This window comes from Mus caroli, chromosome 4 (genome assembly GCF_900094665.2).
Source record: "Mus caroli chromosome 4, CAROLI_EIJ_v1.1, whole genome shotgun sequence".
Classification (NCBI taxonomy): domain Eukaryota; kingdom Metazoa; phylum Chordata; class Mammalia; order Rodentia; family Muridae; genus Mus; species Mus caroli.
Genome location: NC_034573.1, coordinates 130,226,781 through 130,246,269, shown reverse-complemented (window position 1 = coordinate 130,246,269; position 19,489 = coordinate 130,226,781). Strand labels below are relative to the sequence as shown.

At 53.6% G+C, this 19,489-nt stretch overlaps 1 protein-coding gene across 10 annotated transcripts in view; it reads left to right on the top strand.

The window, feature by feature from the left end:
• The window catches only part of Arhgef10l (Rho guanine nucleotide exchange factor 10 like), a 151,786-nt gene that overhangs the window by 95,118 nt on the left and 37,179 nt on the right, over window positions 1–19,489 (top strand). For 5 of the 10 annotated variants that reach the window (XM_021159514.2, XM_029475993.1, XM_029475994.1 and 2 more), the window contains 7 exons: window positions 920–1,065; window positions 2,629–2,643; window positions 2,879–3,060; window positions 6,136–6,251; window positions 7,004–7,131; window positions 8,465–8,565; window positions 17,921–18,042. In XM_021159514.2, the coding sequence (XP_021015173.1) occupies window positions 920–1,065; window positions 2,629–2,643; window positions 2,879–3,060; window positions 6,136–6,251; window positions 7,004–7,131; window positions 8,465–8,565; window positions 17,921–18,042 (810 nt within the window). Of the gene's footprint in view, window positions 1–919; window positions 1,066–2,628; window positions 2,644–2,872; window positions 3,061–6,135; window positions 6,252–7,003; window positions 7,132–8,464; window positions 8,566–17,920; window positions 18,043–19,489 lie in introns of all 10 variants that reach the window. The other 5 variants (XM_021159516.1, XM_021159513.1, XM_021159515.2 and 2 more) reach the window with 2 other exon arrangements.

The window sequence follows — 19,489 nt, the reverse complement described above, 5'->3', positions numbered from 1 at the left end:
ATGTGTGTGTGGTGTGTGTGTGTGGTGTGTGTGTATGCGTGGTGTGTGTGTTATATGTTTATGTGTGGTGTGTGTGTGTATGTGTGTTATATGTTGTATATGTGTGGTGTGTGTTATATGTTGTGTATGTGTGGTGTATGTGTGTGTGTGTGTATGTGTGTGGTGTGGTGTGATGTGTGTAGTGAGTGTGTGGTGTGTGGTATGTGTATGTATGTGTGCGTGTGTGTGTGTGCGTGTGTGGTATGTGTGTGTGTGATGGCAGGAGCCAGCTCATCTGGGAAAGAGGCTGCTGCTGGGTTCTGCTCTGGCAAGAGTGGCTTCCCAGGCTCCCCTCCGTCTCCCTGGAACAGAGAACCCAGTGTGTGTGTTCTGGCCTTCCCTGTCCAGTGTGCCTTATTATCTAGTGACAGATGTTGACTCGGGGTCCTCTACCTCTTCCAGCCACCATCTTTGTTTTGTTTTGAATACAGAATCTCTAGCCCAGGCTGTCCTCAAATTCCCTGTGTAGCTGAGGATGACCTTAAACTCTCCATCCCCCTGCCTCCACCTCCCAAGTGCTGGGATCGCAGGTGTGTGCTACCACACTTGGTTTATGTGGTACAGGGGACTGGAACCCAGGGTTTGGTGTATAAAGGGTGAGCACTCCACCAGCTAAGCTGTAGCCCGGGCCTTCTGCCACTTTAGAGATAGTGTAGTCCCTGTGTAGTCCAGGCTGGCCTGAGCCTCATGGTACCCCCCCGACCCCCCACTCCCTGAGTGCTGCAGTTACTGTAGGCATATATATGTTACCTACCATACACAATCCTGGATCTTCTTTTCTACAAGGTGGGAGAGGTTCCGAACCTCTGGCCTGACTGTCTGGGGAGCATCCCGGATCACGCCCTTAGTGTTGACCTTCTCTGTTCCTTCCCTTCTCCAGCTGTTGACCTCTGGCCAGCGGCAGCTGCTTCTGTGTGAGACACTGACGGAGACGGTGTATGGAGACCGAGGGCAGCTGATCAAGTCCAAGGAGCGCAGGGTCTTCCTGCTCAATGACATGCTGGTCTGCGCCAACATCAACTTCAAGTAAGAGCCTGGCACAGGGTGGGACGTCCCCTTCCAGGGACCTTTGCTGTTTGGTTCCCTCTCCCCAGCCTCCGTCACTGCACCACCATAACCCTGTTAGGTCTCAGACTCTTCACCTTCCTCTACTTCCCTCACGCCCCGCTTTGTCCTAGCCAGGGGCATCTCTGACCCCAGACTTACTGTCACTCCCGGGCCAGGGCTGTGTGCTGCAGATTGCCCTTCATCCCTCAGCCTGAGAGCCTTGAAACTGAAGAGGCTCTTCTTTGTGTCTACCCCAGGTCCCTGTGTTTTTCACTCACATGGGGTTCTGGGGTCTCAGGGCTGCTGGTATCCAGCAGAGCCCACCCAGAGGAGTGTGTTTCTGCCCTGTAGGGCATGGTTGCCAGCCCATGGGAGGCTGAAGCTCTGGGCTGTGGGCTTAGCCTGAGATAGAAGGAACTGGGCTGTGAGGAAGGTGGCCTGTGGCTGCTGCTGGGACCTCACATATGGTTAGCACAGGAATTCACACAAATGTCGAGACCTTTGACTATTCGGGTGATGTAACAAGCTGGGGCTGCCCTGCCCCAGGCCATGGGAGCCGGGACTCACGCTCTGCAAAGGCCCAGACCTCACTCAGCAGGGCCGGGACTAAAGGCCCAGACCTCACTCAGCAGGCCCAGACCTCACTCAGCAGGGGAATTCACAGGAAGTGTTCACTGACTGTCAACCGAGGCCCGTTCTCCTACCTCCCAGCTTGGGTACTCACTGTGTGTGTGTGTGTGTGTGTGTGTGTGTCTGTCTGTCTGTGTGTGTAAGTGCTCATGTGTGTGTACATGTGCAGGTATGTATATGTGCATATGTGTGTGTATATGTGTGTGTGTGCACATGTGTGTTTTCATGTGTGTGTGTGTGCACGTATGTGCATGTTTGTGTATGTGTGTGTGCATTTGCATATGCACATGTGTGTATGAGTATGTGCATGTGTGTACATGTATGTGTGCATGTGTGCATGTGTAGATGTGTATGCACAGGTCAGAGCACAATCTTTAGAGTCAGTTCTCACTCCTCTCATTATTTGTATCCTGGGGATCAAACTCAGGTCAGCAGGCTTGGTGGCAAGTTCCGTTCTCCACTGAGCCACCGGCACAGTCCCTGGCACTGTGAGTCTTATATTTCATTATATCCAGATACCCAGCAGCAGGGGTGGGAGCATCACCACCGCCCTTCTCGGCCTTACAGTGTTCAGGGTTGATCATATGAGAGGAATGGGTGTAAGTGCTCAAGTTTGGGGACCCTGGTTTGTCAATGTGGCTGAGTCACTTAACTTTGCTGAGTTTCTGTTCTGGATCCCAGAGTGGCTGGGGAGGTTGCTGTCAGAATCGGAGAGGAGGGCGGGTTGTGTCCCAGCGAGGCCTTCTGGATAGTTGCCATCTGGTCACACCTGGCCTAGGTGGCGGGGTCTCCACTCTGGAGCTGTCCCTCCCTCCATGCCTGCTGCCCAGGCCATTGGCTCACCCCCAGAGTCCTCAGCCTCACAGGAGTGCACAGTCTCAGTAACACTTACCCCTTTTGTCTCTTCTCCAGGCCCTCCAACCACAGGTAGGTAGCTTGTGGCTTGGGGACTCAGGCATGTGACTCTGATTCTGGGCCTGGCTCCCCGGTGTAATGCCTTGGTGTGGGTTTCCTGCACTGCCTGGCCTGGCTGGGTTTGGGCCTAAGGTCTTAGCTTGTGCTGCCTGGTGCCTGGCTAAGGTGCTAGTGCTGGGTGCTGGAGCTTTGCTGCCTCTGGGCTGGGCTGCAGCAGGCTCTCCAGCGCTCTTCTTCTATCCCACAGGGGCCAGCTAGAGATCAGCAGCCTGGTACCTCTGGGGCCCAAGTACGTGGTGAAGTGGAACACAGCTCTGCCTCAGGTGCAGGTGGTAGAGGTGGGTCAGGATGGTGGCGCCTATGACAAAGACAATCTGCTCATCCAGCATGCTGGAGCCAAGAAGGCCACCGCTGCAGGGCAGGCCCAGAGTGAGTACCACTGGCTGCTGGCTGCTGTCTGTCACCCGTGAGTTGTAGAACGGGGGCCAGGGACCACAGGCTGGTGGGGCCTGGGCCGAGAGAGTCTTGCTGTTGTAGCTCAGTGTAGAGCTGTGACTTCCCTTGCACATGCATGTCCCTGTGGTCTCATGGCTGCCGCACACCCTGCACACATTCCCTACCTGAATTAGACGCCCTTACAGGGACACAGGCCAAGTGTGACTTGGCTATTAACTGCCTCCTGTGGACTCTTGGACAGGTCTTCTCTCTGTACCTAGTGTGCCTCCTGGTACAGCGAGGAACTTACACCCTGACCTACAGGGGTGGTAGGGAACTCAGGTCTGTCTGTCTGTCTGTCTGTCTCTTCCTGGGTCCCTGTTTCCTCATCCTGACCCAATCTCTTAGATTCTGCCTAATGACAGGAGCACCGTGCCTGGTAGCATCTCCCTGTCTGTCTTCTACTTGCAAAATGGTCTCCACTCCTGTGCACGTGGACCAGTGCAGTAGCTTCTGGCTGCTCTCCTCCCTCTCTTTGTCCCCCTAGTCCCCTCCACCTGCTCCAGAACTGTCCGTTTCACGTGTGGCCTATGTATGTTGTAGGATGCCATCACCACCTGAGTGGTCTGATGTCTTGGGGTACAGGCCTGCGTGGCCATCTTGGGGACATCTGCCTGCCTCCTCCTTCCCTCCCACCCTTTGATGTGGCTCCTTGGCCTCCTGGGGTCCTGGCCCGGGAGTGTAGCGCCTTCAGCTGCAGGGTCTTCCCCAGTCTGGGCCCTTTCTCGTTGTTTGAGTAGAGGGCATCCTTAGTCACTGTCTCCAAGCCGATCTTCCGAGCTGAGCCTGGGCCAAAGCCCCGTCCAGGCTGAGTTTTCTTGTTGTTACTTTTCTCATTGTTGTGATAAAATATCTTAAAAAAAGCAAGTTAAGGAAGAAAAGCTTAGTTTGGGAGGCCCCAACAGGAGGCGTGTGAGGTGGCTGCTCACATTGCTTTCAAAGTCAGAAAGCAAAGAGAGGTGCATGGCAGTGGTCAGGTCCCTTTTAGTTCAGCCCAGGGCCCACATTCCTTCCGAGAGGTTCTTCTCACTTCGGTTCCCACTAATCTGGCAGCTCCTCATGGAGCTCAGAAGTGTGTCTCCCAGACGATTCCAGAGCCCATAGACTTGACAGTGTTAACGACAATGGCTGACGGCTGGCCTCCCAGAACCTCCGTTTTAGCCAGGGTCTGGTGCCCAGAGACAAAAACCGCAGGCCTGGCCGGCAGATCGGAGCACTGCACGCCTGCACGCCGCACCTGCCATTAGCGACCAGAGCTCCAGTTTCGCTTCCCCTCCCCACCGCGGCTCTGCCCACAGCCCTGCCTGGGCGCTTGCCTCACTGGGCCCCAAACCCTGGAAATTTTGAGGCATGGTTGCGACAGATGCTCAGTCCCTCTGAGGCAGTACCACTGTGCCCCCTTCCAGAGAGAGGGGCCGTCCCCAGTCCCTTTGTCCCTCTTAGGTCCCTTCAGCCTAAGTTCATATCCTTCTTCTGCCTACTCCCAGACTGTTGCTCTGGGGACCCCTGTGTCCCTGACTCTCTCCCTCTGCAGCCTGACCCCCTTGAAAGGCGAGAGGCTCTGTAGATCCCTGGTTGGCCTTAGATTATTTTTTAATCACATTGTTATGCAAATAAGGACACAGAGACGGCTCCCTGCCATGAACACATGTGCTTTTAGCCCTTGAGCGGGAGTAAAATCCAAACAAAACACAAACTAGATAAAAATAACACTACATGCTGGGCAGTGATGGCACATGCCTATAATCCCAGCACTTGGGAGGCAGAGGCAGGTGGATTTCTGAGTTCGAGGCCAGCCTGATCTACAGAGTAAGTTCCAGGACAGCCAGGACTACACAGAGAAACCCTGTCTCGAAAAACCAAAATAAAAACAAAAAAGAAAAGAAAAGAAAAGAAAAGAAGAGAAAAGAAAAGAAAAGAAAAGAAAAGAAGGATAACACTACAGGACAATAAATAATATTCCCGTCCACGGTACGAATGTATGGTGACAGTTGTTTTGTTTCACTGAGCCTGAACTGCTCACACTATAGACACTGTGTGCTTTCCTATGAGTGGCTCCCCCCCCAAATCCTATAGGGCGCCTTCTGTGGAACCCCATTTTCCCATCAACGTCCATTCCTTGAGCATTTTCTGTTAGTGAGTGCGACTTTACCATCCCGTGTACCCTTGTACTGATTCCCGTTGACCGTGACACAGCTTCAGTCAGCTCCTAAATCCTCAAAACCTCTGACTCCACGAGGAAGAATGTGGCACTAAAGTCACACAGGTGTGGAATTTCACACAGTGAAAATCCAGAAACAGGCCTTGGCTCCCTTAGCCAGCCTGAGAAACCCTGGCCTAGCGGGCACCACCCTGTTCCCAAGGTGGCATCCAAGGACTTTTCTCTGTGCCATCTTGCCTGTCCCCTCACTCTGTCTCTCCCTGTCCCCCGTGTCCCCTGTATTTGTATCAACATCTGAGCTCTAGGCCTGCCCACTCCTGGCCCACCACTGGCCCGTTGCCTTGGACTCCCCACCACTGGCCTGTTGCTCTGGAACCTTCCTCCCAAGCATTCTCTACCATCTGGTTAATTCACTCCCCTCCCCCACTGTCTGCCCAACCCTCTGGGTCCTGAGTCCCATAAGAGCAGGGACCCTGCTTGCCCTGCATAGCAGGCCCCCCTATAAGTCACTGAACAGTGTGCTGTTCACAGGCTGCTAGGAGCCTCATACTCTTCTCTGGCTTGCCCATACCCATCACATTCTGGCCCGTCGAAGGCTCCTCAGTTCTCCGAGCGTGGCTGATTTAGTTTTATGGTCCTTGTGAACCTCCGTACAGACCGACTATGGCACCATCCCAGGTGTGACACCTTCCTTCTGCTGGGACTTCCGTCCCAAACCCTGGCCCACATTTTCTTCAGCATTTCCATTGGCTCTTCTCTGTGGACACAGCTGATTTATCCCTGTCAGCTTCCTGATGACAGGACGCCTTCCGCAGCCCCAAGGCTGATCCCTGTGTCTTCTCTACCAGACAAGGTGTACCTGGGCCCCCCACGCCTCTTCCAGGAGCTGCAGGACCTGCAGAAGGACCTGGCCGTGGTGGAGCAGATCACCCTCCTCATTAGCACCTTGCATGGCACTTACCAGGTAGGTGTGACTCCTGGGGTGGTGAGGGAGCTGCCCCTGCATGGTGCCCCTTTGTGCCCTGGCTCTGAGCAGGGAGCAGTTGTAAAGGCTGGGACCACCGACCCTCTCAGAAAGCTTTGCATATGTCTGGTATCTTAGGGTTTTACTGCTGTGAGCAGACACCAGGACCAAGGCAGCTCTTAGAAGGACATTTAATTGGGGCTGGCTTACAGGTTCAGAGGTTCAGTCCGTTATCATCAAGGCAGGAATATGGCAGCCTCCAGGCAGGCATGGGTGCAGGAGGAGCTGAGAGTCCTACTTCCTTTGACAAGGGTCTTAAAGCCCACACCCACAGTGACACACCTACTCTAACAAGGCCACACCCACTCCAATAGGGCCACACCCACTCTAACAAGGCCACACCCACTCCAACAAGGCCGTACCCCTCATAGTACCACTCCCTGGGCCAAAGCATGTACAAAACATTACATCTGTCTTTGTGCACTAGTTGGAGGTCCTACAGTTCCTCCCTGGCCTCTGTCCCGGCTTCAGAGCATCCTCTCAGGTGTCTCTCTGAGAGGAAGCAGCAGTGGGGTGGCTCTCATCTAGGCTTGGGAGGTCCTGTATATTGACGGGATTGCCTCCCGTGTGACTAATGCCTTGTTGAAGGCTTTATCCCATGTGCCCCGGTGCCGTGACTATGTTAGGTTTCCTGTGGTTTTTTTCCTCGGGAGCCAGGAGACTGTGGTGACCCCTTCTCTCCCCAACACTAGAATCTGAACATGACTGTGGCCCAAGACTGGTGCCTGGCCCTGCAGAGACTGATGCGGGTGAAGGAGGAGGAGATTCACTCAGCCAACAAGTGCCGCCTGAGGCTGCTGCTGCCCGGGAAGCCAGACAAGTGAGGAGGGGGTGTGGGAGGGAGGGGCTGCCCCATTGTGGGGGGAGTCAGAGAGAGAGAGAGAGAGAGAGCCTGGGACCTCCTCCTGCTTGCTGTAACTGCTGTGATAAGAGAGAGACGGTGCACATCTACTATGGGCCATGCCCAGGATGGCACCTAGCACTAAGTAGGTACTTAGGAATGAGCTGGGATTGAAGGGTCGGTCATCTTGCTGACATCCTGGGTTAGCTTGGTTTTTGTTGGCAGACTCACCGGGCCTACCATGTCATACCCACTTCCCTCACCTCAGCCTGTGACATCCCAGATCTTCATAGATAAACCCAGCCGCCCCTTTCAGGTCCTCTGCTCACAAGATTCGCCACACGAGCTGTGGGGCCCCTCCCTGGTCTTGAGGCAGTGAGTGGCCCACTCTGCAGGCAGGCAGGCAGACTAACAGGGAAAGGCCCTCTCAGAGCTTTGTAGGACTTGAGTATCCTCACTTTACAAACAAGAAAGTGGGGCCAGGCTCAGGACCCCTGAGCTTTGCTTGTGAGCTTCTCTGCAGGAGGTGGGGTCTGAGCCGTGGGAGTCAGGGAAATGCTTGCTCGCTGCTTGGCTCCTCAGAGCGTGGGCCTCTGAGGTCGGGAAAGAGGTTCAAGAAGAGAGCAGGACCCTGATGTTTGAATGTGGGCGTCTGTAGCTTGAGCTTACGAAGGTGCCCCTCCTTTGCTGCCCCTTCCTCTGCTGCCTCCTCTTTTGTGCCTTATTCTCCTGGGCACCTAGAGACTGAGAGCCACTGCCCTGCCCACTTCCGGGGGGTGGGCTTACTCACAGGACTCTAAAGGGGTCCTGCTGCTCTGAGGTGACCTCCAGTCTTCTCTATTCCTCCCTCCCTCCATCCTTCCCACCCCTACCCTTCCGTCCTCCCTCCGTCCCTCCCTCTTTCTCATCATTCCTTCCTCCCACTTTCTTTCCTTTCTGCCCTCCCTCCTTCCTCTTTTCCTGCATGTGTGTCCACTCTGCAGTCATTTTCCGAGTGAGTGCCCACCAGCCGTTGGGGAGAGACAGTATGGAGTCCTTTCCCCTAGCTCTGGAGGCCAGTGAAACACTGGCAGCTGGTGGTGCCAGGAGCTTAGCTGGGCATAAAGCCAGGGGTGTTGGGGGTGCTGGGACTGGGCTGCCAAGAATGGCTTAGCTTCTCGGCCCAGGTGCCCCCTGCCCATCACAGAGGGTGGAGGGAGGTCTCCCCAAGGGGGTGGAGTTTGCCAGGCCACAGGCCCCTTCCAAGGCCTTCTGTGGAGCTCAGCTGCTATGCCAGGCACTCACGGGTCCTGCCTTGTCTCTCTGTCCACAGGTCTGGCCGGCCCATCAGTTTCATGGTGGTCTTCATCACCCCGAACCCCCTGAGCAAGATTTCCTGGGTCAACAGATTACACTTGGCAAAGATTGGACTAAGTGAGTACAGGCTGGGGGCAGAGTGAGGGCGGGGCAGGACAGAGGCTGGGGGCAGAGCCAGAGCAGGGCTCCTGCAAGAGCCATGTGAAAGAGAGAGGCTGGGGGTATGAGCTCTCGGTGGTCAGAGAGCAGGGTGCGTCCGTCCCCCCCCCCCCCCCCCCCCCCCCGTGGGAGGGAGGTGGTACCATGCAGAAACTCCCAGTTCTCAACCTCAGACCACTCCCTCCCTCTCTAAGCCTTGGCTTTCTTGTTGCTGAGTTATTGGGATTTGACACAAACTGAATTAGCTGCCAGGGGGAGGTGATTCCTACCTGCCTGCTAACCATCTGTGGGAATACACGCTGGTGGTACCTAATCACCACTGATACACATCTCAGTACGGTAAAATAAATACCAGGCTGGATGCTTGCAAAATCCCAGGTACATCTTTGTTCATAAGCTCCCTGAGGTAGGTCTTTTGAGAACTTAAAAAAAAAAATCATTGTGGACTCGGGCCCAGAGAGGTGCGGTAACTTTTATGAAATCGCACAGCAGTTAGGGTAAGATGTAGGATTCAGACACTGGGCATTGTGCTTCAGGGCCTCCGCCACCTCACTTGCCTCTGTCCCAACCCCGCCAGATTAACATGCATTGGGTTGTAATGATTTTATCTGTTTGTTTTATGGCTAGCATCCTGGACAGTCGGGACTGTATGGTAGAGGTCTAGCTGACACTGGGAGCATCTTTGTTTACCTTGACTGTGTGTGTGATCTTTCTATAGAAGGATGAGTTATTTTTTAATTTTTATTTTATATATGGGTGTTTTGTCTGCATGTGTATCTGCTCCACATGCATACAGTACCCTCAGAGGCCAGAAGAGGGCATCAGATCTTCTGGAACTGGAGCTACAGATGGTTGTGAGCCACCATGTGGGGTGCTGGGAATTGAATGTGGGTCCTCTGGACAAGCAGCTGGTGCTCTTAACCACTGAGCCACCTCTCCAGCTCCTCCAATAGGTTTAAAAAACATTCCTGAATGAGGAGTCAGGCCTTTGTCAGCTGGCTTTCACTCATTAAAAACCCTTTTCATTTGTCTCATATAGCAGTGTGTATATGTATGTGTGTGTGCAGGCATGTGCGTGTGCACAAGCATGCATGCGTGTATGTGTGTGAGAGAGTGTGTGTGCATGTGTGAGTGCATGTGTGTGTGTGTGTGAGCATGTACATGCATGTGTGTGAGTGTGTGTGAACATGTATGCATGTGTGTGTACGTGTGTGTATGTGTCTGTGCGTGTGTGAGCATTGCATGCATGTGTGAGTGTGTGTGTATGTGCATGAGAGGGTGTGTATGCATGTGTGAATGCATGTGTGTGTGTGTATGTGTGTATGCATGTGTGAGTGCATGCATGTGTGAGTGTGTGTGTATGTGAATAAGAGTGTGTATATGCATATATGAGTGCATGTATGTGTGTGTATGTGTGTGAGAGCATGTATGCATGTGTGTGTACATGTGTGTGTCTGTGCATGTGTGAGCATGTGTATGCATGTGTGACTGCATGTGTGACGGCATGTGTGTGTGTGTATGTGTGCGTACTCATTTAGAGGCCAGAGGCCAGCCTCAGGTGTTCCCCGGACACCATCTACTTTAAAAGCCAAGACCACGTGTGTGTTTGTCTGCACAAATGTCTGTGTACCACTTGCATGCCATGGAAGGCGTAGGTGACCGTTTCCAGCTTTGTTTGCTCCTTTCCCTATTTAGCCCTGGCTGTCCTGGAACTCACTATGTAGACCAGGCTGGCCTTGAACTCACAGAGATCCACCTGCCTCTGCTTCCCCCATCCCCTGGTAATTTTAGGCATAAAGGGCCCTGACAAAACTCAGAAGGCTCTCTGCTCTCGAGGAACTTGAATTTGGGATGGACACACGGACATTAAGTGGAGTGCTGGACTGTGTAGGGGGTGAAGTGGGTTTAGGGCTGGTGTTGCCAGACCTGAGCTCCTCAGAGGGTGGAGAGAAGGCTTTAAGATAAGACTTGGAGATTCTGGCCCTTGGAAGGCTAAGGTGGTGCCGCCTGCTGGGCCTTGGGGGCAGGCACATGCTGCCTTCCCAACTATGTAGACAAGGTGGGCCAATGCCTAAACCCATTGTAAGCCCCTCTCTGCCTCCCCGCACCCCTGCCTCCTTACCCCTGCCCTCCTGCCCCTCCCCCGTACCCCTCGTTCCCTTCCCTGCTACCTCCCCCACTCTTCCCTCCCTCCCTCCCTCCCTCCCTCCCTCCCTTCCTTCCTTCCTTCCTTCCTTTTTGTTTCCTTCTTCCTTCCTCCTCGTCCCCCTCTTCCTTCCCTTCTACCGTCTGGATGGAGCTAGGGCTTCACACATGCTCGGCAAGGCTCTTGCCTGACTAACACTCTCAGTTCTCCTTTTCTTTCTGTTTTGAGGCTGGGGAGGGGGGGGCGCCCCCCCGCTCCCTGAGCTGAATTTACTTTGTCACCCAGGCAGGCTTTGAACTCACCACCCTTCCACATCAGCTTCCCAGGTACCTGGATCACAGGCTGGGTTTTCAGGCAGTGTCCTAGTAGAACCTGGACGGTCTGTGGAGCTGGGCTGGTTCTGCTGGGCCCGTGGACTGTCTTATCTCCACGCAGAGTCACTTCAGCAACCTTAATAGGAGTGTTGTTTGAAATTATATTTGAATGCTAGGTCCCCTGGGGCTTGAATAACTTGTGCTTTTCATTTGGCTGCTTTTGTTTCTCATCTGCAGTGTCGTGTGTGTGTGTGTGTGTGTGTGTATGTGTGCACATATGTGTGCACATGTATGTGTATGCATATGTGTGTGCATGTAAGTGTTATGTGTGTATTTGTATATATGTGTGTGGATATGTATGTGTGCATGTATGTATGTGTATGCATATGTGTGCATGTATGTTCTATGTGTGTATGTATTTGTATATATGTATGTGTGTGCATACGTGTGTATGTGTGTGTGGATATGTATGTGTGCATGTATGTATGTATGTGTGTATGTGTATGCATATTGTATATATGTATACATATGTGTGTACACGCATATATATGTGTGTTTTTATATGTGTGTGCACGAGCATGTGTGTGTTTGTATGTATGTGAGTGTGTCTAAGTGTGAGTATATGTATGTGTGTGCATGCACATATATGTGTGTTTGTGTGTATGTGTAAGTGTGTGTGCACAAGCATGTGTGTGTGTATGTGTGAGTATATGTGTGTGTGATGTGCAAGGAGCAAGACCATGCTAAAGATGTGCCAGTCCTTTATCGGATTAAATTTCCTTCTGCATCAGTGAGTCATGATGGCAGTCCCCCAAAGACTGAGTGAGGGACAGGAAAGCTTTGGCCTAGAAGGGGATCCCTTCTAAACACTGGCATTGCCCTGTGATCCTGGGAAAGGCAGACCTCCTTCCTGAGCCCCAGTTTCCCCATCTGTGACCAGACTGGATCTCTAAGGGCCCTTGCTTATTGCAGTACGGTCTCAGGTGCACTGGAAGGTTCAGCAGGTGCCTGGGGCAGGCCTTATACCATGTAACCTGGAGCTAGAAGACACTGGTCCATAGTTCCAAGGCTTCTAGGCCGCTTTGTCCTGCCAGCTGTTAGCACCCAGCTCTGGGGGAAATCAGAGAATAGGGACAATGCAGGTGCTTCAGGCCACAGGGAGTGCAGGGAACTGGGGCGTTGGGTGTGGAGGGCAGCCCTGCACCCGGGAGTTTCAGCCTCCCATGGCAGTGCAGAGCTGGGCCAGACTCTTCCCCACCCATCACAGCTGCTAGCCTCTATACATAGAGGCTTGGTTATGGGTACACACAGAGAAGGAAGGAAAGGTCGGGGCTCTCAGAGTTCTGCTGCCACCCCCCACCCCAGTTCTTAAGACTCTGCTCCCCGACCCTCCTATCCCCAGGCCCCAGAACCTTTCCCTCTGACTGCTCTCCAGAGAAGGCCTGGGTATGGCAGGCCCTTGTCACATCCACACTAGGAGGAGCCTCAGGGGCTTCAGGCAGGAGGCTGCACACAACCTATGGGTCTCCCCGTGTCTCCTCTCTGGTGTAGCCTTCAGCCCTCTGTCTTCATGTCTACTCAGTCCGGATGCCTGCAACCTTCGCCCTGGGAAGCCTGACTGTGTGCTAGGTCTAAATCTCACGAACTCTGCAGACCTCCCCAGTGCTAGGACCCCCCAAGCCAAGGGTTCTCCGGGGCCTGGGGATGGGAGGGTCAGGAGAGTCTCGAGAACTGGGGTGTTGCAGAACTGAGGAGAACCCCAACCTTCCCGGTACCATGACCCTTCAGTGCAGTTCCTCGGGTTTGCGGTGGCCCCTAACCATCAAATCATTTCAGCTGTCTCTCCATAACTATACTTTTGCCACAGTTATGAATCGTAATGTAAATACCTTGTTTTCCGTTGGTCTTAGCTGACCCCTGTGGAAAGGTCATTCGCTCCTCAAAGGGGTTGAGGCCCACAGGTTGAGAACCACTGCCCTGAGCTTTCCCTGAATATGGTGGCCCTCTTCTCTGGGAAGGGGTACGAGGCCCTACACTCCAACTGGGAAGCTGTGGCCTTCAGCTGGCTTCCGTGGATAGCATTGAGCGTCTTGGGGGGGGCGCTTAGGGAAAGGATGCTTGGCCTGGTGACTGCCTGTGACTGGTGGCATCTCCCTGACTGGCTGTGACTGGTAGCGTCTCCCTGCATCAGGCTGGCTGATGAGGAAGCCCTGAAGATGGCCGCGGATGTGGGAATTTTGAGAACAGAGGTCTGTGATGGTGAAGACCTCACCCTGGAGGCCGAGCACACAGCAGGGCTAGAAGTGGCTCAGCCTCTCCTCATATTGTTAAGACCTCATTGATGGTCTTTCTAGGCTCCCCAACAACTCCAAATGACTGGAATTTGTGTCCTGATTTCTAGATGGGGCAACAGGCTCAGTGTCACACAGTGTGTTGAAGGCTGGGGTAGGTGGTGCCTAGGGGGCTTCTAGTAGGTTTGAGGAAATGCTTCCTAGGCTGGGGGAAGGGGGGAGGGGGAGGGGGTGGGAGAGGGGGAAGGCTTCCATCCCTAGAGCTCCCTCCTGTGCCGCAATGGCTCTTGAGCACCATGAGCGTTGACAAACACGACCCTAAATAAGCCTCCGCTTAGTGTCAGTTGAAATCACCGCTGTGCCGTTGGTGCGTCACCTGAATGTCACCTACCCCCAGTGGGCTTTCCATGTTCAGTGGCCACAGCCTCCTCATCGGGTCTCAGCCGCTCTGGTTTTGTGACAGGGACAATGGCAGCAGCAGATGGGGAGCCCACAACTCCATTTTCATTTAGCAATCCCAGTTGCACCCAAGAAAGGCACCATCTGGAGGGAGAAGGTCAGATCGTTAAAAATATATATGGTGATGAAATGCCAGGGTCTGATAGGCTGGGGGCGTGCAGGGGGACAGAGGGAGGAGCTGCGGGGAGCTGTGGGGTGGGTGCTGTGCGTTCACCTATCTGGCTGTCAGGTGGGTGAGTGTCACAGGTCTCCTGCCTGGCATGGCGGCTTTGGCTGTGAGTGTTCCCTGGGCAGGGATAGTATCTTAAATTGGGTCGTGTTTATTTACCGCTGGGCCTTAACTGAGAGGCAGCAGGGCAGGCCTTTTCCCACCGTGGCCTGAGCGTAATGTACATCCGGCCCAGTGACTTACTTTCTTTACTGCGGTTCCCCGATGGGGCGACTCGTATGTATGTGCGGAAGTCGTGTTTAGCTCACATGCTGGCTTTTTCCCCTCTTTTCCGTGACAGGGATATAGGTTTTATGGGACAGTTTCCAGGGCCCAGAGTGTGAAGGGCCACTTCTGGGGCCCATTAGGAAATGCTGTTACTGCTGAGGGCTTCAGACAAGGATGGGAGCCATCAGGGTCCCCGGCCAGCCTTTGTGCATTATAGGGAGCCTACAGCTTCTCCAGTGTGGTCGGTCACCCATGTGACCACTCCAGTCTCTGTGGCTCAGCTGGCGTTTGGGCTGGGCCTCTCTCAGGAGTGGTTCATTCTTACACAGGCCAGCCTTTCTCTTTGGCCTTTCGTAAAAGCTGCTACTGTTGTAAGTGGTTGCATAGAAAACACGTGGATAGATAGTTTTGGCCCCCACGGACCAGTGGCATGGTAGAGAGCCTCCTGCTTCCACATTGCATGCACACTGGAATGGAGAAGCCCGTGGAGGAGCAGAGCCAACCCTGTTCCTTCAGTTATAATACCTTATGCCTCATAGGCTCATCTGAAGGGAAAACCACATTTAACCCCTAACCTCCCACACAGCACAGCTTAGCCCAGCCGACCTTTAGCACGCCTGGGTCATTTCCATTAGCCCAGGATCGAAGTGTGTGCTTAATCAAGTGTGTGTAGGCCATGTATATAAATAGCTGGGATAGAGCTCGGCTGTAATGCTTGCCCAGGCATGCCCAATATCCCGGGTGCCTTCTTTAGTAATGAGGACAAACCAAGTTTGAATGCATGGACACACGTGCATACATGCACACGTGGAAACCATACACAGGTGGGGGTTGGGAAATGTGACAAGATCCAAAGAGGCAACCTCCAGAAATGCCCGGTGTGCTGAGGTGGGTGACCTGGGGCTGGCTGTCCAGCATCCTGAGAGATGGCGCCACCTAGTGCCAGTCCAGGGAAGATCAACGCTCAGAATCCAAGGCTAGTCTCCGGCTTTCCCACCATTGCAAAGTGGATGGACATAAAATTGAGTCGCCCCAACCTGGAGACACTTGCAGTAATGAGGGATGTGACAGTTCTGGTGGGTTGGAACTCTGTTGAGAAGGAAGAATGGAGGAGTGGTTAGGAGAGGAGCCCGCTGCAGAACGGCTGGGGTAGCAGGGCAGCATTCCCCGTAAAGGGACTTCAAGAGCTGCGTGCTGCAACTGCTGACAATTGTGGAGCCTGGTGACCAGGAGATGTGGCTGGGAGGGAGGGTGGTCCTTGTGGCTCTTCTAGAAGAGTCTAGGCCTTACTCCAAGCTGACCAGGACGCCACTGGTATTTTCAAATAGGGAGCAATGGGGTTCTGTGGAGTTGTTACGGACTGGCTCTGGAGGCTGGGTGGAGTGCCGTTCACACATCCAAAAGAAGTGTGCCTTCCTGTTTTCCACCAAGGAGGAGTGTGGGACTTAGGGAGGCTGTTGTCCCAACAGTTGATGACCTCTTCATGACCCCAGAGCTGTAGGCTCCCTGAAGGTTGGCATCTTCGGACAGAGCTAGCATTGGTCTATGACAGCACACTGGGGACTCTCAGAGTGGCCTTGTTAGAGTAGGCTTGGCCTTATCGAAGTAGGCGTGGCCTTATTGAAGTAGGTGTGGCCTTGTTAGAGCAGGCGCGGTCTCGTTGGAGTGTGTCCCTGTAGGTGTGGCCATATTGAGGGGTGTGTGGCCATGTTGGAAGGGGTGTGGCCTTGTGTTCTTGCAGATTTAGTGTGAAGAACTTGGTTATTGGAGCCTAGAAGCCCCAAGTCCCCGTGTGGGTCCTGCCTCATGTCAGTCAGGACCTAGTTTTGCTTCCCAGTCCCTCAGTGTCACCTCTATGGCGATGAGCACTTTATCCACATTTTATTACTGTGAATGCTGGCCAGGTTTTTTGTTTTTGTTTTTGGGGGGATCATAGGTTGAGGGGTGCATTCCACCATGGAAGGAAAGGAAGGTGTGGAGGAGCTCACTGACAGTGAGCTGAGTTCAGCCTAGGACCCCAGCCTAGGGGATGGTGCTGCCCATGTTCAGGGTGGGTCTTCCCTCCTCAGTTAACCCAGGCTAGAAACTCCCTCACAGATGTGCCCAGAGATTTGTCTCCATGGTGATTCTAGAGGCTGGTAAGTTGCACTCGGTGTTAACCAACACACCTTGGTGCTTCCTGATACAGGGGCATACACACACACACACACACACACACACACACACACACATGTGTCACATTGAATGGCTGTTTGGTCTGGTGTATAAGAAAGGAAGGCTTTTTAGTAGGCAGAATTTCTGGGGCTGATATTAGTTTCTTTCTGCCTCTTCCTCTCATTCATTCATGAAAATATTAAAATTTTTTATGTATATTAGTATTTGTCTGCATGAAATGTCTGTTCATGTTTGTGCCTTGTTTGGATCCCTTGGGACTGGAGTTATAGACGGTTGTGAGCCACCTGTGGGTCCTGAGAATCAAACCTGGGTCCTCTGGAAGAGCAGCCAGGGCTCTCAGACTCTGAGCCATCTCTCCAGTCCCCTTGCCATTCATTCTTTGAGCCTGTGTGTTCTGAACTCTTAGTCTGTGCCGGATGCTGCTGCAGGGTTAGTGGTGAATGCCGTAACCCAGACCCTGGCTCACAGCTTACGACCGACCGAAGGACCTGTGGTGACAGGTCACAACCGGATCTGTAGCTGACACTGATTCAGATGGGCATACAGACACCCAGGGAAACAGGACAGGCTTCGGTGACACTCAGAGGGACTATCATAGCCAGAGTGGTCGGGAAGGGCGTCTCAGAGGAGGCTGCCTTTGAGCAGAGCCTCCCCATCGAATGAGAAAGCAATGTCTGCTGGTGTGGATCTGCCCGTATCACCAACTGTTAAGTCCAAAGCCTTTGCTTAGCCTTTTCCAAAGACTCCCGTTCCACTCAGTGGACAGGTCTCACCTGGTCCAGTCCCGGCCTGGAACTTGCTGTGGAGCTAAGAGGTGACCTTGAACTTCTGATGCTCCTGACTCCATTTCTGAGGGCTGGACTACGGGTGTGTGCACTATACCTGATTCATTCCATGCTGGGGATAGAACCCAGGAACTCTTGCATGCTAGGCAAATGCTCCATAGATGGAGCCACGCCATAAATCTAGATCTAGCCTTAAATCTCATCTCCACCCCGCTTATGGCTAGACCAGATGGCCATTGAGCCCCTAAGGTCTGTCTGTCTATACCTGCTGTCACCGGGGTTACAGGTACTCACTATCACAGCATTCACAGGGGTGCTGAAGATTTGAATCAGCCCCTCATGCTTGCACAGTGAGCAATTTACCTACTGACCGTCTCCCCAGCCCACTCACCCTTTCACTGGCAAAGGAATTGAGACTCAGGGGGTTGGAGTGTCTGCAAAGGTTGATCCATGGTAGGGTCAGGCTGGGACTCTGCCCTCCGGTTTCCCAGATCCCTTGCCCGTGGTCCATAGACCGGTTCATAGCCCAATGCTCAGCTTCATTTCTGACCAACCGGCATGCGGGGTGGGGGACTGATCAGAGCAATGAGGTCACCGTGCGACCTAGCCTGCTGAGGTCTGCGATGACTCCCAGGGCTGAGGGCCAGTCGCTATTGCTGGGGCTCACACCCTGACTAGTTTCATATACCCACTTGCTCTCGCTGCAGGGGAGGAGAACCAGCCAGGATGGCTGTGTCCCGATGAGGACAAGAAAAGCAAAGCCCCGTTCTGGTGCCCCATCCTGGCCTGCTGTGTCCCCGCCTTCTCCTCCCGGACCCTCAGTCTGCAGGTGAGTGGACCCGGCGCATGGTAGCTGTGGAGGCCCTGCCTGGGAGAACCAGTGTCTAGGTAGAGTTGTCACAGCTGGAAAGGCTCGCCCAGTGTCTCAGTCCAGCTAAGAGACCCAGGGGCCCAAGCCATTTGTTCTTGTTCTGTGAGCTAGCTTTTCTGCTGAACGAACGAGGTCTGTGTGAGAATGACCAGCATGGGTCACGGGGTGGAAAATTCCATTATTTTGTGATAGTGGATACTAGCAACCTCATCTGTTGAAGCCTTGACTTTGGACTGTGCCCGACGCCACCAGGTCAAAGGGCTTGCTTTGGTGGGACTGCCCTCATCCTGGCATGCTCTGTGACACTTATACCCTCTCACTTGCCCACTGCATTCTTCTTGTGTTAGCTGTACTTCTTATAATAGTGGTTAGAACGGCATTTCACAGGAGACGAAGGCCCAGCCAAAATGACAGTCAGTAAGGGGTTGGTTTCACCTGATGACAGTCTCCATGGTATTAACCACCAGGAAGCTCGCCCCCACAGCCGTCACTTGTCCCTTATGTCCTGGCAGAGCCCGCCCCTCCATCTGGAGCAACCGTTGTCTATCCTCTCCCAAGCAGATGAGGACCCTGAGCTCTGGGACGGGCGAGCGAGCGTGGGACCCAGCACAGATAAATAGTCGCAGGAGCCGTGCGGGCTGGGCTGTAGACTGGGGCGCTAAGAGCTGACAGAGCACCTTGGCGATGTAAGTTCATCGTTCATTCCTCCGTTCATCTGTCTGTTCACGGGTCATCCCTGAGCACCTACTGAATACTAGAACTGGGGGTGCAGTGGTGACCGGGACGTATGAAGTCCCCGCCTCATGCGGCCTTCAGACTAGTGGACAAAGATGGGCAGGACCTCAGCACGCAGAAGGGAATTGAAGGGAATATAGAGAAGAGACACAGTAGGCATGGAAATGGGGGCTACGCGGTTAGCAAGTTCAGGGAGGCCCCCGAGGAGGTGGCATTAAACAGAGATCCATATAGCAAGAATGACACACACCCCAGAGGGCCCTGGGGACCCACATTCTAAGTGGCCAAATCAATATGGAGCAGACAAATCAAAAAGGGAAGGCAGGGAATAGGACTGAGCTTGGCTTAATTGTCTCTTAAAGGAGCCATCTTCTAGTCCTGTGATGGTGGGCGTTACATTCCAATGTGAGTTCTGGAGGGGACACGGGGATTGTTGGCTCTGGGTGATGAGGCTACCCCTTGGGTGAGGGAGACAGCAAGAGTCTTGTAGTGTTTCGTTCCCAGAGTCCCTATGGACCCAAGGCAGGCAGTGGTGTCATCTAGAACTTGATTTGAATCCGTGGAGGGGGGCTTTGTGCATAGAAGAGGAGGCCTGGAGTCCAGTGCAGGGGCCCTGCCAGAGGCTGGCCCAGCCTGGGCCCTGGAGGCCAGGGCTGGGAGCAGGGGAAAT